Below are 13,629 nucleotides of genomic sequence, written 5' to 3' on the forward strand. Positions count from 1 at the left end.
GGAAGTGGCACCTGGGTTGTCCTCCGGGTTGAGCAGGAGTTATCGAGTTAGCAAGGAGGCTGGCATACAAGACTATTCAGACAAGAATAGGACACCAACATGGAGGCCACACAAATGCCAGGTAGGAGTTGTGGCAAAGAGAGAAGGTAAGTCTTCAAAAAGGAGCAGGACTCGGGCAGGATTTTATTAGGCAGCGGTGGTGTGCAGGACAGTTAGCAGGAACAGATTGTTTCTTGCACATTCAGTGCCAAACTTAGCTTGTAAGTGTCCTATGAATGTTTATGAAAACAGTAAATGAAAGGGATATAGTTGTCAGGATTTGGAAGGTCTTGAATACCTGAGTTTAGTTTTTGAGACAACTAGTAGGTTCCTTCAGACAGATGCCCAAATGTTGAATGCTTAAATCTTCATTACTGCAGGTTTCTGGTCTTGTAAAGAGATAGGATTGTACTTCATTTGTCAGGAAGGATTAGGTTCCACCAAATAACAGTAGTAGCTGTCAGGGGCAATGTGCTGGCACTGGCAAAGAAGGGCTGTTCTCAGCCCCACAGGGAATGCCTGAAGTCCAAAGGTGTGCGGGCTGTGGAACTTTCCAGGAGAGGACCAAAGTAGGCCCGTTATCTTCTCCTGTTAAGTAACTTAGAGTCGTAAAACAGACTTCAATCTATAAAAACCTTTTCCAGTTTTGACTTAGCAAGATCTGACTAGTTCCAGAACCCTTTTTGAAAAAATGGTCAGAGATAGCTTAGCATTATTAGCATAATTTACAGTGTTATCAAGGGCCTAGAGGGTAAATCCAAAGATTTGTGCCTCTGAATTGTTTCTCTCTCCCTCCCTCTCTCTATATATGTGAATGCAATATATATATGCATTTAGTATACAGTATGGCCTCTGTCTCCTTCAGTTTACTCCTCCTAGAGTCAAGGGTGATAATCAACAAATATTAGGAGAAAAAAATGAAACAAACAATTGGGACTACTACTTCATATAGAGTGGTAAGGGACGAGTGCACTACTTTTAGTCCTCTAAAGGAAGAGAGGTAGTCTCCAGTATACAAATGAGTGACAGGCAGAGGCAAGAGTTGGTGAAAACGGTGAGGCAGCTTGCTTGCGATGTAGGCCATTGTGCAAGATGGACCAGGGGATGAATGGTGAATATCCAAAGATAGGGAGTGGCATCCAGATCCCTTAGGGCCTGACTGGTCATTGTAGGGACTCTAGCTTTTTCCTAAGAAGCCACTGAAGAATTCTGAGCCAAGAAGAGACAAAAGTATGACTTTATGGTTTAGCAAGACCATCCTGTCCTGAGTGAAGCTTAAACTGTAGAGGAGCAAGGGTAGGGGTAGGAAGACAAATTTGGATATGACTGCAATAATCCAGGTGAGGGATTTTAGGTTAGAATGGGGGAGTGATACTGGAGGAAGTATGTAGGGGCCAGACTGAATTTTGCTGATGGGTTGAATGTGGGATACTCGTCATTCCCTAGCAAGGACCTTTCTGAAGCCCTAGTGTAAATGCAGCCCGGGTGGGGGGGGGGGGGTTCAGGATAAACTTGGTTCTTAGAAACTTTCAGAAAGTCTCTCCTTTCCGGTTTTATTCCCTTTATAATGTATATTGTATGTAACAATGTTGCCCTCTTCCACAACAGAGAAATTTGTTGAAAACAGGAATCACTCTTCGGTGTATGTGCAGGATGCCCACATGAAAGATGAACAATCCCATTACAACAAATGGCAATGTGGAGGTCATAACAGAGAAAGATGTTTTTCCCCCCAAAGTACATATTCTTGCATTAGCCTCATGTATTGTATTCCATCGGGTATACAACTATAAAACACAACCATTTCAAATGAGTTGGTTTAATTCCAGGTGGAACAGAGTTCAGGACAGAACAAAGAGTGAAGAGCACACACTGGCAGGACTTCGGGCTAGGTTTACTCTGACCTCACAACAAAGGCAGAAATGACTGAATAAGAGAACATGAGCCACTGATTTTATTATTATTATTTTTTTACAAAAGTTTATTCTTAACTGTACAACAGGATCTAAGACAACACTTCATTCTATCTATAGGTGGCAACAGATGCTATGGCAGGAAATCCAGATGTTTAAACAGGAATGGAATTAAAGATCCCCATTGTCTCGGGTACAAGGGACGGCTTACTTTTTGCCAGATTTCTTAATTCCACCTGTGGCTGCAAAAGGAAAAAAATGTCTCAGTTAAGAAAAAATATAGTCCTTATGGCAGAAGTGCCAGAGGCCTTATAAGGATCATTGAAAGGTTCAACTCTTGTGCTGGGCATTCTTTTTGACACAAGCATGTATAGGACTTTCCCAATAGTCTACTCTGGGTAATATCAGAATGAGGATGAGGCAGGGGCCCAAATAATGGCTGTGCCCTGGCCTGGATCTATATTGTTAAGTATTTCACACACTAGCTCATTTAATCCTCATCCCCCATCAACCCATTTTACAGATAATGAAGTGCTAGTGGTTAAGTGCTGTTCAAAATTATAAATTGGTATGTGACAAAGCCAAGATTCCACCCTGGGTAGTCTGATGTCCAGGTCCACATTTTCAACTGCCACATCACAGTACATATTATGATCCTGGGGTCTGGTTTACTATCTTTATTTTACTCAATTTACATTTGACTATATATTTGGCATACAGTAAATACCTTAAGAAATAGCTGATTTACCTTCCTGTACACAATCACAGATTAAAGGAAGGTACAAAACACCTTACATTCCAAAAGGGAATCTCAGTAACTAGAATCTCAGCCTTGTGAATCAATTAAAACCCACTGGGATAGAAGTCTTGGAAAGCCCTGGATGACACTCCCACCATCCCCCCCTCCACCAGCCCCAGTGTAGCTCATATAGGGCACAAATAACTATGGAAGAAATTATTCACTAGTGTGATGAATGTAAACAGCATTTAAGAAGCACAGAAAAGTTCAGGCTGCTGGGCTTGAAAAATATTTTGATACATAATCCATTTTTCCTACATAAAAGAAGTAAAATGGTGGGGGATTAGGTTAAAAGAGCATACAGCGCAATAGCACATTAAGGAGCCTGGACTTCTATCTTTTAGTCTAGGCGCATTCAGAAGTCAAGACTCAGTATGCAAAAGTATTTACTGGAATTAACAATATGAGCGGTAAGTCAAGAAATCCCATAAGCAAAAAGGAGCAAATACGAATTTGGGGCAAGAAATAGTGAAGACTGGAAACTCAACTCTAAGATATATGAATCTCTGTTTCCATCTCTGCTGTTTCCCTAAAGAAAAGAAGACCAGAATGCCTGGGAGAAAAGAGATTTCATTTCCAGGACCGGTCTGGCTCCCGCCCCTCCCCGCTGCTGCGAATTCAAGCTGGGTGGGGGTCGTCCGCAGTAGCTGACACGAAGAATCGAAACCTCACCAATGAGATAGGAAACAGACCATAGAGATGCTCAGAACGTTTGCCCGGCTTGAGCTCTATTTGCCCTCACTTACCCAGGGGGCCCTTCCCCGCGGCCTTCGCTTTTAGCTCCTCGAGTTTCTTCTGCTCCTCTTTCTGTTTCTGCTTGAATGCCTTATCTTCCTAAGGAGAAGCAGACGGCGTTCACTCGAAGCAGATTCCCCAGTCCCTCCGCACCCTCCCACGCCTCCGCGCTCGCCCTCACCTCGTCCATCTCCTTGGCCTGCTTCTTGGGCTGCTTCAGGGGCTTCTTCTTGCCACCTGTAGGCGACACAAGCATGCTCAGTTCCGTCCCCGCCGAGTACTGTCCCTCTCCACCCCGCCGCCCCGGCACACTCACCTTCGCGGCCGGACATGGCGCCTGCCACCCCTTCCCCAGGCCCTGCCACCGGAAGCGAAGCACCCCTACCCACCCCCGGTGCCTATACCTCCGCGCGGGCCCGCTGATTGGCTCCTGGTCAGGAAGCTGTGCTCCCGCTGCCGGAAGCAACTCTGGGGGCGGGCATTAAAGGACCAGAGGTCTACTGAGTGGCGGGCGCTTGGTTGGGGTTGCAGCTCTCGCGGTGGGGCGCCAGGTACGAGGGCCTGTCTTGCCAGGGAAGGGTCCGGAAGCCAGGAGGGGTGCTTAACCGGAAGGCGCTGGGTCTGGCATCGTGCATGGGGAAAGCACTGCGAGTAGGGGGAAGAGGCCTTTGAAGTTCAGCGCGTTCTTGGAACCGAAGAAAGCAAGCATAGCTGCAGGGAGATGCGAGGGAGGTGCCAGATATATGGGCGGGGGATAGATCACCCGGTCCTAAGGTTTTGGAGGCCACCGGAAGGAGTCTGGGTTTTAATATAGCCGGGGTGCAACTTTTTGCAAATTATGTTTATTCATTCAATAGGTTTTTGTTGAGTGTCATGCAGACAGTTTTATGGGGCACTGAGGATGCAGCAGTGAACAAAACACATCTCATACCCAATCCATCAGCAAATGGATGCCAGCCCTGGCAGAGCTGACATTCTGGGAGGTGAGACAGCCTGTAAGCAAAGTAAATAATTGAAATACATATCGCAGGTCACGTGATACGTGCGTGGAGAAAAATAAGGTAGACAGAATGGGTAGAGGGTGCTGGGATGGGAGTCCTTGGCAATGACATATGAGCAGGACTTGGAAAAGAGAAGGGAGCAAGCAGCGTAGATAGCTGGTGTGAAGGCCTTGTGCGGGGATCGTCTATTGTGTTGCAGCAACATCACGAAAGTCCATGCATGGTAATTACCTCAACGATGTGTTAGCTAACCTTATTGTGGTATACGTTTAGCAGTATATACGTCTATCAAGTGTATCAAATAGTCACGTTGTATATCTTAAACTTACACAGTGATATGGCAATTTATATGTCATTTTTATGTCAATAAAGCTGGGAGGAAAAAGGTCCATATGATTGGAGTAGAGTGAGGAAAGGTATACTTGTGGGAGATGAGGTCAGGGAAGACTGAGAGCCAGGAGGTGGATGTCCTGTAGACCGTGGAGAAAATTTGGCTTTTACATTGAGAGAAATGTGGAACGACTGGAGAGTTTGAGCAGAGAGAGACATGGTCTGGCCTGTGTTTTGAAAAGGCTACTGGCTGCTCTGTTGATGATAGATTGTAGGGGCTAGAGTAGGAGCAGGGAGACCTGTCAGAAGGGTGTTATAGTAAAAGATGTTAGTCACTGGGACCAGGTGGTAGCGGGGTGGGGGTGGAGGTGCTAAGAGGAAAAGGGATTTTGGTTTTAGAAAGGAAGAAGCATTTGCTGATGGATTGGGTATGAGATGGGAGGGAAAGCAAAGGGTCAGGGATGATTTGAGGTTTTTGGTCTGATTTGGATTTGGAAGTTTCTATCAACCAAGATGGAGAAGGCTATGGGAAAGGCAAGTTGGGAAGGGAAGATCCTCATTAACCTTCCAAGCTGAGTTGTGGATTGGGTGGTTCAGTAAATGAGCCTGGAATCTATAGGAGAGGTCTGGGCTGGAAAAGTCAGAATATAGTTGATTGGGTTTTTTTTTTTTTTTCTTGTTTAAAGTTTATTTATTTATTTGAGAGAGAAAGAGATTGAGGCAGAGAGAGAGGGAAAGAGAATCCCAAGTAGTCTCCACACGGTCAACACAGAGCCTGACCTGGGGCTCAAACTCACCAACCGTGAGATCATGACCTAAGCCAAAGCCAAGAGGTGGCTGCTTAAGCAACTGAGCCACCCAGGCACCCCTAGTTGATTGGTTTTTTAAGTAATGGTTTTGGGAGGAAAAAGCAGTGGGAGGAGCGGCACCTAGCTGGCTTGGTTGGTGTAGCATGTGACTCTTGAGTTCAAGCCCTAAGTTGGGTGTAGAGATTACTTTAAAAAAAAGTAATGGTTTTATTGAGATACCATTCACATACAATACAGTTCACCTATTTAATGGGTACACTTAAGTGGTTTTAGTATATTCACAGTGTTGTTCAACCATCATTATAGTTAATATTTTTAACATTTCCCTAGATGGTATTTATTTATTTATTTAAATGTTTATTCTTGAGAGGGACAGAGACAGAGTGAGAGCAGAGGAGGGGCAGAGAGAGAGGCAGACACAGAATCCAAAGCAGGCTCCAGGTTCTGAGCTGTCAGCACAGAGCCCGATGCGAGGATCGAACTCACGAACCATGAGATCATGACCTAAGCTGAAGTCAGATGCTTAACTGACTGAGCCACCCAGGTGCCCCATCCGTAGATGGTTTTTAAAGCCATGGGACTGGATGAGAGAGGAGTCTGAGGACCTTGCCTTGCAGCACTCCACGTGGGTAGGTTCAGGAGATGAGTGGGGACTGGAAGCCAAGTGTAGAAGGCGTTTCAAGGAAAGGAAACTGGCACAAGGCACAGGTTGCTGATAGGGCAAGTAAAATGAGGACTGAGAACTGATCACTGGATTTAGCAATGTGGAAGTGGCCTAGACAAGAGCATTTCCGGTGGCATGGTGGAAGTGAAGGCCAGATTAGAAAAGGTTTAAGAGAGAATGAGAGAAGAGGAACTGGAGACAGCAAGTGCAGATGATCTGTCCAGGAGTTTGGCTGTACAGAGGGGCAGAGAAGTGGAGCTGTTGCTGGAGAGGGTGTCTGATCAATTACTGAGCAGTGTCAGGTAGGGAGAGCACACGGGACCTGGCCACAGCTTGGTCTTCCTAGAGCATGAATTCTTCATCCCAAGGAATAAGAGAGAAGGTGGAAACCGAACAGACACAGGTGGGAAGGTATGGTGGGAATTTATAGAAGTTGTCTTCCAATTTTTAAATATTTTCTTAGTGAAAAATGAAGCAAGCCTTCAGCTGCAAGTGAGATCGAGGTACAGGTGATGGAGGTTTGTGGCATGGACAGTTGGTAAGAGACAGTCATCTGGATAGAGTGTTAGAATGGATTTGGAGGGTCAAGATTCTGAACTTGGCCCTCAAGGCCCTGCTGAATATGGTCTCTGTTTACCTCTTCAGCCTCTCGTCTGTCCACTCTCCCTTCCTCTGCTATTTTCCAGCTGCACTGGCTGCCTTTCAGGTTTTAGATGACCCCCAGTGCATTTCCACTTTTTCCCTTTGCCAGGAACACCTTCCCTGTGCTGGCTGAGGGCTTGTGGGACATTTGAATGGGGAGGGGCTGAGAATCAGGCTGGGGTGGGGGCTGGATGTCTGAGAAGAGGGACTGGAATAGAGGAACAACTTGAGTCATTTCCTCACACAGCAGAGTCCCTGCTGTCACCAAGCTTATGTTCTAGTGAGGGGCCTGGCAACATGTAAAGAAGGCAATATGTGTCTGATGGAGAAAAATAAAGCAGGTGGCCCAGGAGGGAATGGTCAAGGAAGGTTTGCCACGAGGTGGTGTTTGAGCCAAGATGTACAAGTCAGGATGAGCTGACTGGACCTGTCAGCTGACTGGACCTTTCTGTGGAGAAAGTAGCAGAGTCAGGCTTCACATGTTAGGGTGCATGGAGCGGAGGACAGGAGGAAGGGATGACAAGCAAGAGGACCGTGGCTTGTTGGCCACTGGTGGGACTGGTGTTCATGGCAGGTGAGATGGGAGCTGTCGGGGGTTTTGAACAAGAGATGTGAAATGATGAGTTAACAGAGCCTCAAGTTGCCTTGTGAATAACGGCTCTGAGGGGCAGGGAGGAAGCCAGGACTTCACAGGAGGCTGTAGCTGTCATTGCTGCCAGGGATGGATGACTTTCCTGGGGTTCAAGAGTGGGTGGCTGGTAGAGAAGTCAGGAGAGGAGGCTAAGAAGGTTGGAGGAAGCCGAGGCGGGGGTGGGTAGTGATTTCAAAAAGCTGCAGAGATGTTGGAGAAGAAATCTGAGAAACACCTGGTGGATCTGGCAAGGTGGAAGTTTTGCAGGGCCTCCAGGAGAGCAGCCTCTCGGTGGAGTGCCATCCAGAGATGATGGGGGCTGGGGAAGTAGTGACAGCAAGGTGGACACCTCTCTGGTGAGTGTTGCTGAAAAGGAGAGTGAGGGCTGTGGTTGGCAGCGCTGGGAGTCTGCTTTGCTCTGATGTAGGAAACACCTGCAGGATGGTCATGGGGCCACAGCTCATGTGTGGTGGATGCTGGCATTGAGGCCTAAGAGGCTGGCTTGACCCCTGGGTCATGGATGTTGTGTGCTTTCTTGGGCCTTGTGGATGGGGCCCAGGAGTTCGGGTGCAGCACCAGCTCAGAACCAGTGTTACGGGGATGTCCCTTCCGTGGCTGTCAGCTCGGACCCATTTTGGGCAGGAGGCATGTCCCTACCCAACCAACTTTGTTTTCTAGAGGGCCTGAGCTTCTCCAAGCACAGCACAAGGGGATAGGAGGCTGAGATGCTCTGAGTGGGTCTCTATTCCACATCACCTTACATTCAGAAGCCCCTTTCTTTGTCACCCAAGCTCCTCCAATTTATCTTCCTGTCCCCAGCATCCTCTGCTTTTCTCTCTGGCCTGGTTGTTTGGCCACTAGGTGTCACTCTGACAGCCAGCATCAATACTTGAGAGCTTGTGTGTGTTATGGTTGGGGATTGGTGGGGGAAGGAGGGTTGGCCAGAGGACAGGAGTACTGGTCCAGGTTTGCCTGGGAGCAGGGGTCACCTGACCCTCCTTGGGTCCCCAGAGTCCCTGCTGCTTTGGGGCTCAGGCAGAGCCTGACTGGGTAATGGGAGCCTCCCTCTGCTGTTTAGGTTAAGAGAAGTGGGTGTTGTTGGGGCCCAAACAAAGCAAGGTTGAAAAGGGAGAGATTGAAGAAACCAGACCTATAGAGCCGGACTAAAGTTGGAGAGGAGGGAGAAAGCTTGTGGAAGCTTAGGAATGTGAGGGGTGGGGGGGATTGGAAGCCTGGAAAGCCTCAGAGGGCAGAGGAGGGCTCGTGTGAACCTAAGAAAAGTTGTCCTCTGTGTAGAGATCCAGGCTTTTTGTTTTGTTTTGCCTTTTCCCTGGAATTGTCTTCTCAGAGGAGAGCCGAGGAGGGAATTTTCTGCCTTGGTACAGAATGACTTGTGTCCTCGAACATAAGCAAAACTCTGCTTTCCCAGTGCTGGGGCAGCCCTCAGAGTCTGGGCAGTTGATTTTGATGGTATTTTGCAGAACTCTTTCCCTGAAATCCCCTCAGTTCCCCAGTTTCCCTGGGAGTCTTTATGAATCTTTGTGATTTGTGAGGCTTTGTCAGCATGGACACAACTCAGGTTTGAAAAAAAAAAATTTTTTTTAAGTTTATTTATTTACTCTTGAGAGAGAAAGAGACAGAGATGGAGGCAGAGAGAACGAGTGGAGGAGGGGCAGAAGAGAGAGGGAGAGAGAGAATCCCAAGCAGGCTCCGCACTGTCAGCACAGAGTCCAACACAGGCCTCGATCTCAGAAACCGTGAGATCACCACCTGAGTCAAAATCAGCAGCTGGACACTTAACTGACCAAGCTACCCAGGCAGCCCTGGTTTGAGAATTTTCTTTGACGTTATCAGAAAACTGGGCACCAGGATTCCCATCCAAGTCACAACGGAGACCTGGGGGCTGTGGGGAAGGTGGGTGGGATGGGAGGGGCTGGTGGCATTGTGGAAGGAGATGGAAGGCATCATCTCCTAAACATGTTTTTCCCTGGTGTGTTCTCTTGTCTGGGAGCACCCAAGGGGGAAGCCTGACCACAGTGGCTACCGTCTCCAGGCACAACAGAGCAGCGCTCTGTTTGGACTTTTTCATGGAAATTAGTTCAGAACTGCCCCTAGGCCCTGAAACTTGACTTATGCCCAGCCTTTCTCAGCTGTGAGCTGATCTGTCTGGCGTCCCCCTACAGATCTCCTGATGACAGGGCGCAGCACTGTGTTTGCCATGCAGCACGTCCTCGGTGCGCCCCGTGTGGTGTGGAGAGGCCTCCTTGGAAGGGACCTCTTTATGGCCAGGACTCTCTGCAGCCCAGGCCCTAGCCAGCCCAGAGAGAAAAGACCTGAGGAGGTGGCTCTTGGGCTGTACCGCCGCCTCACAGCTCTGGGAAGAGCCCTGGGGCACGACATTCATCAGCGAGCATCGTCCACAGCCACGACTTGGTGGGAAAGATACGAAGAGTTTGTCGGACTCAGTGAAGTTCGAGAGGCCCAGGGAAATGTGACTGAGGTGAGGAGGGAAGCCGGGGTGGTTGGCCCTGCCTTCTGACTTGGAAATGTGGCTGGGAGGCTCTTGCCAAATAATTACCAGCCACGTGGTGCTGGGAAGCCTTGCCCAGATTTGCCTTTTCTTAACAAATACTATTGGTAGATGAATTTGACTCATTTCTCACATGATAACTTGGATTCGATCGTACTGGGGGTGAAGATCTCTGTGTAACTGTACCCGTCTACCCCGAAAACAGGTTTCTGTGTACTGATGAGTCCCTGGCCATTGACATCCATTGTGTTAGGCCAGTGAACACTTCCTACATTGACTGAGGGTTGGTGAGAGTGTTACAAGTGTCCTCAAAGCCCCATGTGTAATTAAAACATCCCTTGTGAAGGTAGAAGCCCAGGGCCAGGCAGCATCACACTGTGAGGTGGAAAGAGCTTCCTGTGGCTGGAAGCCCTTGGTGGTAGCAGAAATGCATTCTGTCGTCTCTGTTCCCATTCCTGCCTAGTACAGACCAAGCTAGTGAGGTGGCAAGAACCTGGGGGTTCAGTGGGAGGTTTTGAGGCACAGTGCTGTCTCTTCCCCTTGGAGGTCATGATCTTGGCTGAGCTGGAGTTTCTGGGTGTGTAAAATGGAGGCCACAGCAATGCCTCTTGTGGCATCATCAAGAGGCGAAGATAAGGTAGCGTGCATGTGTGAAACAATTTAGGAGCCTAGGTTCCTTTCCGTGGCTTGTATCCGACTAGGATTGGCTGGGTTTTGTGTGGAGCATTAGCTTTTTTCAAGTTTCTCAGGGGCATGTTATTTCCACTTGAATGGATAAATCCAGCGATTCTGATGGGTGTGGCCCAGGGCTGCACTTTGAGGACTACTGGGCGAGCCAGGATTTTGTGTCTGAAGGACTCTTTTTTTCCACCCTTTGCACTGACACCCCACTCACCTCAGCCACAGCCTTGTCGGGAATAGAGCTGAGCCTGTGTGGGTGTGGAGGGAAGGGGCAGACAGCCTCCATTGTTCTCTCTGCAGGCAGAGAAAGTGTTCATGGTGGCTCGAGGGCTTGTGCGAGAGGCTCGGGAGGACTTGGAAGTTCACCAGGCCAAGCTGAAGGAGGTGAGGGACCGCTTGGACCGCATCTCCAGAGAGGATATCCAGTACCTAGAACTGGCTACGCTGGAGCACCGGCTGCTGCAAGTAGGCACTCAGAAGGCAGCCCTTCCTCATTGGATAGGGACCCTAGCCTGGCAGATCACCAAGGGGCAAGGTGGGAACCTGACTGGTCTGGTGGTCAGAGATCTGGTGAAGACGTAAACCAGAAGCTCTGGGCTCCAGGCTTCCAGAGCCTGTCCACCCACTTTCTCTTGGAGTACCGGGGTCAGTAGTCCAGGGCAGTATAATCTGGGCCCCAGATCCCAGATTGCTGAGGAGGGAGCACCAGGGAGGAGGGGACTGGCCTAGAGGGGGCCAGACACTTCCTTCTGATGGACACATTCTGTAGTCATCAGTGCGTGTCTGGTCGGACCCAGCACTGCTTGGGTAGGAAGGTAGCATTGCTCATCTTGACTGCCCCCAATTCCTTTGCTTCCTGCACCTGACCATGTTTATGCTGCCTTCATTCATTCAGCGGGTTTACTGAGCATGCAGTCTGCGCCAGGCGTGAGGCTGAGCCCCAGGGACGTCTGCTGGCAGCTCCAACGGTGGGGCCACATTGCTGCTGTATAACACTGCTTTGCTTCTGCAGGAGGAGAAGAGGCTTCGTGCAACCTATCTGCGTGCTGAAGACTCTGAGCGAGAGAAGTTCTCCCTCTTCTCTGCGGCTGTGCGGGAAAGTCACGAGAAGGAGCGTACTCGAGCTGAGAGGACCAAGAACTGGTCCCTCATCGGGTCAGTTCTGGGGGCCTTGATTGGTGTGGCTGGCTCCACCTATGTGAACCGTGTGCGGCTACAGGAGCTGAAGGCCTTGCTCTTAGAGGCGCAGAAGGGGCCTGTGAGCCTCCAGGAGGCCATCCGAGAACAGTCATCCAGCTACTCCCTCCAGCAGAGGGACCTCCACGACCTCATGGTGGACCTAAGGGGCCTGGTACAAGCTGGCTCCGGGCTGAGCTCTGGGACCCAGGCAGGTACTTCCCCCACCCGAGACAGAGACACAGATGTCCTTTCAGCTGCCTTGAAAGAGCAGCTCAGCCATTCCAGGCAGGTCCATTCATGTTTAGAGGGTTTACGAGAGCGGCTTGATGGCTTGGAAAAGACTTTCAGCCAAACGGCTGAGGTGGTTCAGCTTGCAAAGGCTGCAGCACATCCAGGCCTGCTGGGGCCAGCAGACAGGGCCCTGCCTGGCTCCTTGCTGGAGCAGGGGAGCGTGATCTTGGCACTATCAGACATGGAGCAGAAGCTTGAAGCTCAGGTCAACAGGAACACCATCTACAGCACACTGGTCACCTGTGTGACATTTGTGGCCACTCTGCCCGTGCTCTACGTGCTCTTCAGGGCCAGCTAGCCCCGGGAGCCTCCTCCAGGGAGCTGAGGGGATAGCCGTGGATACAAATTTAGCTAGAGAATCCCAACAATGAAGTGAGCCTTTGGGGTGCACACAACCTCAGCCTGAGGCTGAGCAGCATCTGTGTGGCTCACCAGCAGGCGTACTTTGATTTTGAGAAAATGCTCATTTATGTTAATTATCAACACTTTGTACTAATGTCCAAATAAAATGTCTTTCGATTCGTGTTATTTAAATATTTAAAGTAATACTTACATCAGATGGAGTTTTTCTTGTTGAAGGTTGAGATTTGGGACTTAAGGGCTGAGCCTGGAATTACAGTAATCACGGCCCCCTTCTGTTCCTCTCTCATCTCCTCTTGGTCTCGTCCTCAGTTCAGAACCATGTTGGATGAACTTACCCTTGAGGCTTGGGTTTTTGTTTTGGATTGCCAGGTCTGCTCGCCCAACCCTCCTATGTCAGATAGCTTGGGGGTTCCGGGGAGTGGAACCAAGCCTGCGCAACCACGGCTGACAATGGTTACTTGCCCCGCTTCTGGATTACTTTCTCTGCCCTGGTGGGGAGAACCTTCTGGTTCTAACGCTGGAGGGATGATCAGAAGAGAGCAGGGAAAAGGGATTGGGGGAATGGTTGATAAATATTACTGGGGACATAATTACAGGGATTGGTAGCCAGTCTGGGTCCCTATGCAGAGAGCTTTGGGCAGTCCAGTGTGCCCCTAGAGCTAGGTGTCCTCCCATACACAGCCTAGAGATGGCCTGTACAAGCATGGGCAGAGCTCAGCATGTCAGCAGAGTGAACCTCAAGGCAGGCCTGGGACCTGGGTACAGGCAGAGTTAGGTTTTGCCTGTGAGTTTGAATGGGGCCTGAGATCTTGTGATCCTATAAGTTGAGGACACGAGGCCTGGCTCCAAACCAGCCTTTTCAGTGGCAATGATGGAGACGGGCCTCCCTGAGGTGGGAGGTACAGTGGGGGGCCCGAGGGCAGACTGCCCAGAGAACCCCTGACCTGTCCCTTTGCAGAGGAGAACAGCAACCTTTGATCTCCTGGGCTAAATGGCCATAGGTGGCCTTGTGTGTCCTTGAG

General features: G+C 49.5%; 1 protein-coding gene and 1 long non-coding RNA gene across 12 annotated transcripts; one reads left to right on the forward strand and one right to left on the reverse strand.

The window, feature by feature from the left end:
- Positions 1-1,970: 1,970 nt before the first annotated feature.
- Positions 1,971-3,928, reverse strand: LOC131510216 (uncharacterized). The gene is made up of 4 exons (XR_009260937.1): positions 3,803-3,928; positions 3,668-3,723; positions 3,498-3,585; positions 1,971-2,194 (listed from the first exon to the last, which is right to left on the reverse strand). It is a non-coding gene; the product is annotated as an uncharacterized LOC131510216 (long non-coding RNA).
- Positions 3,929-3,949: 21 nt separating this feature from the next.
- On the forward strand, positions 3,950-12,766 carry CCDC51 (coiled-coil domain containing 51). Of its 11 annotated transcripts, XM_058727057.1 has the most exons (5): positions 3,982-4,037; positions 4,344-4,469; positions 9,747-10,063; positions 11,075-11,239; positions 11,787-12,766. In XM_058727057.1, exons 2-5 carry the CDS (start codon positions 4,433-4,435, stop codon positions 12,540-12,542), a joined length of 1,275 nt encoding a protein of 424 aa, XP_058583040.1. In that variant the 5' UTR covers positions 3,982-4,037; positions 4,344-4,432; the 3' UTR covers positions 12,543-12,766. The 11 variants fall into 11 exon arrangements, with proteins under 11 accessions (XP_058583044.1, XP_058583050.1, XP_058583039.1 ...); XM_058727061.1 differs by lacking the exon at positions 4,344-4,469 and having other exon boundaries at positions 3,950-4,037; XM_058727056.1 differs by having other exon boundaries at positions 3,974-4,469.
- The last annotated feature ends 863 nt before the right edge of the window (positions 12,767-13,629 follow it).

This window comes from Neofelis nebulosa, chromosome 4 (assembly GCF_028018385.1).
Source record: "Neofelis nebulosa isolate mNeoNeb1 chromosome 4, mNeoNeb1.pri, whole genome shotgun sequence".
NCBI lineage: Eukaryota > Metazoa > Chordata > Mammalia > Carnivora > Felidae > Neofelis > Neofelis nebulosa.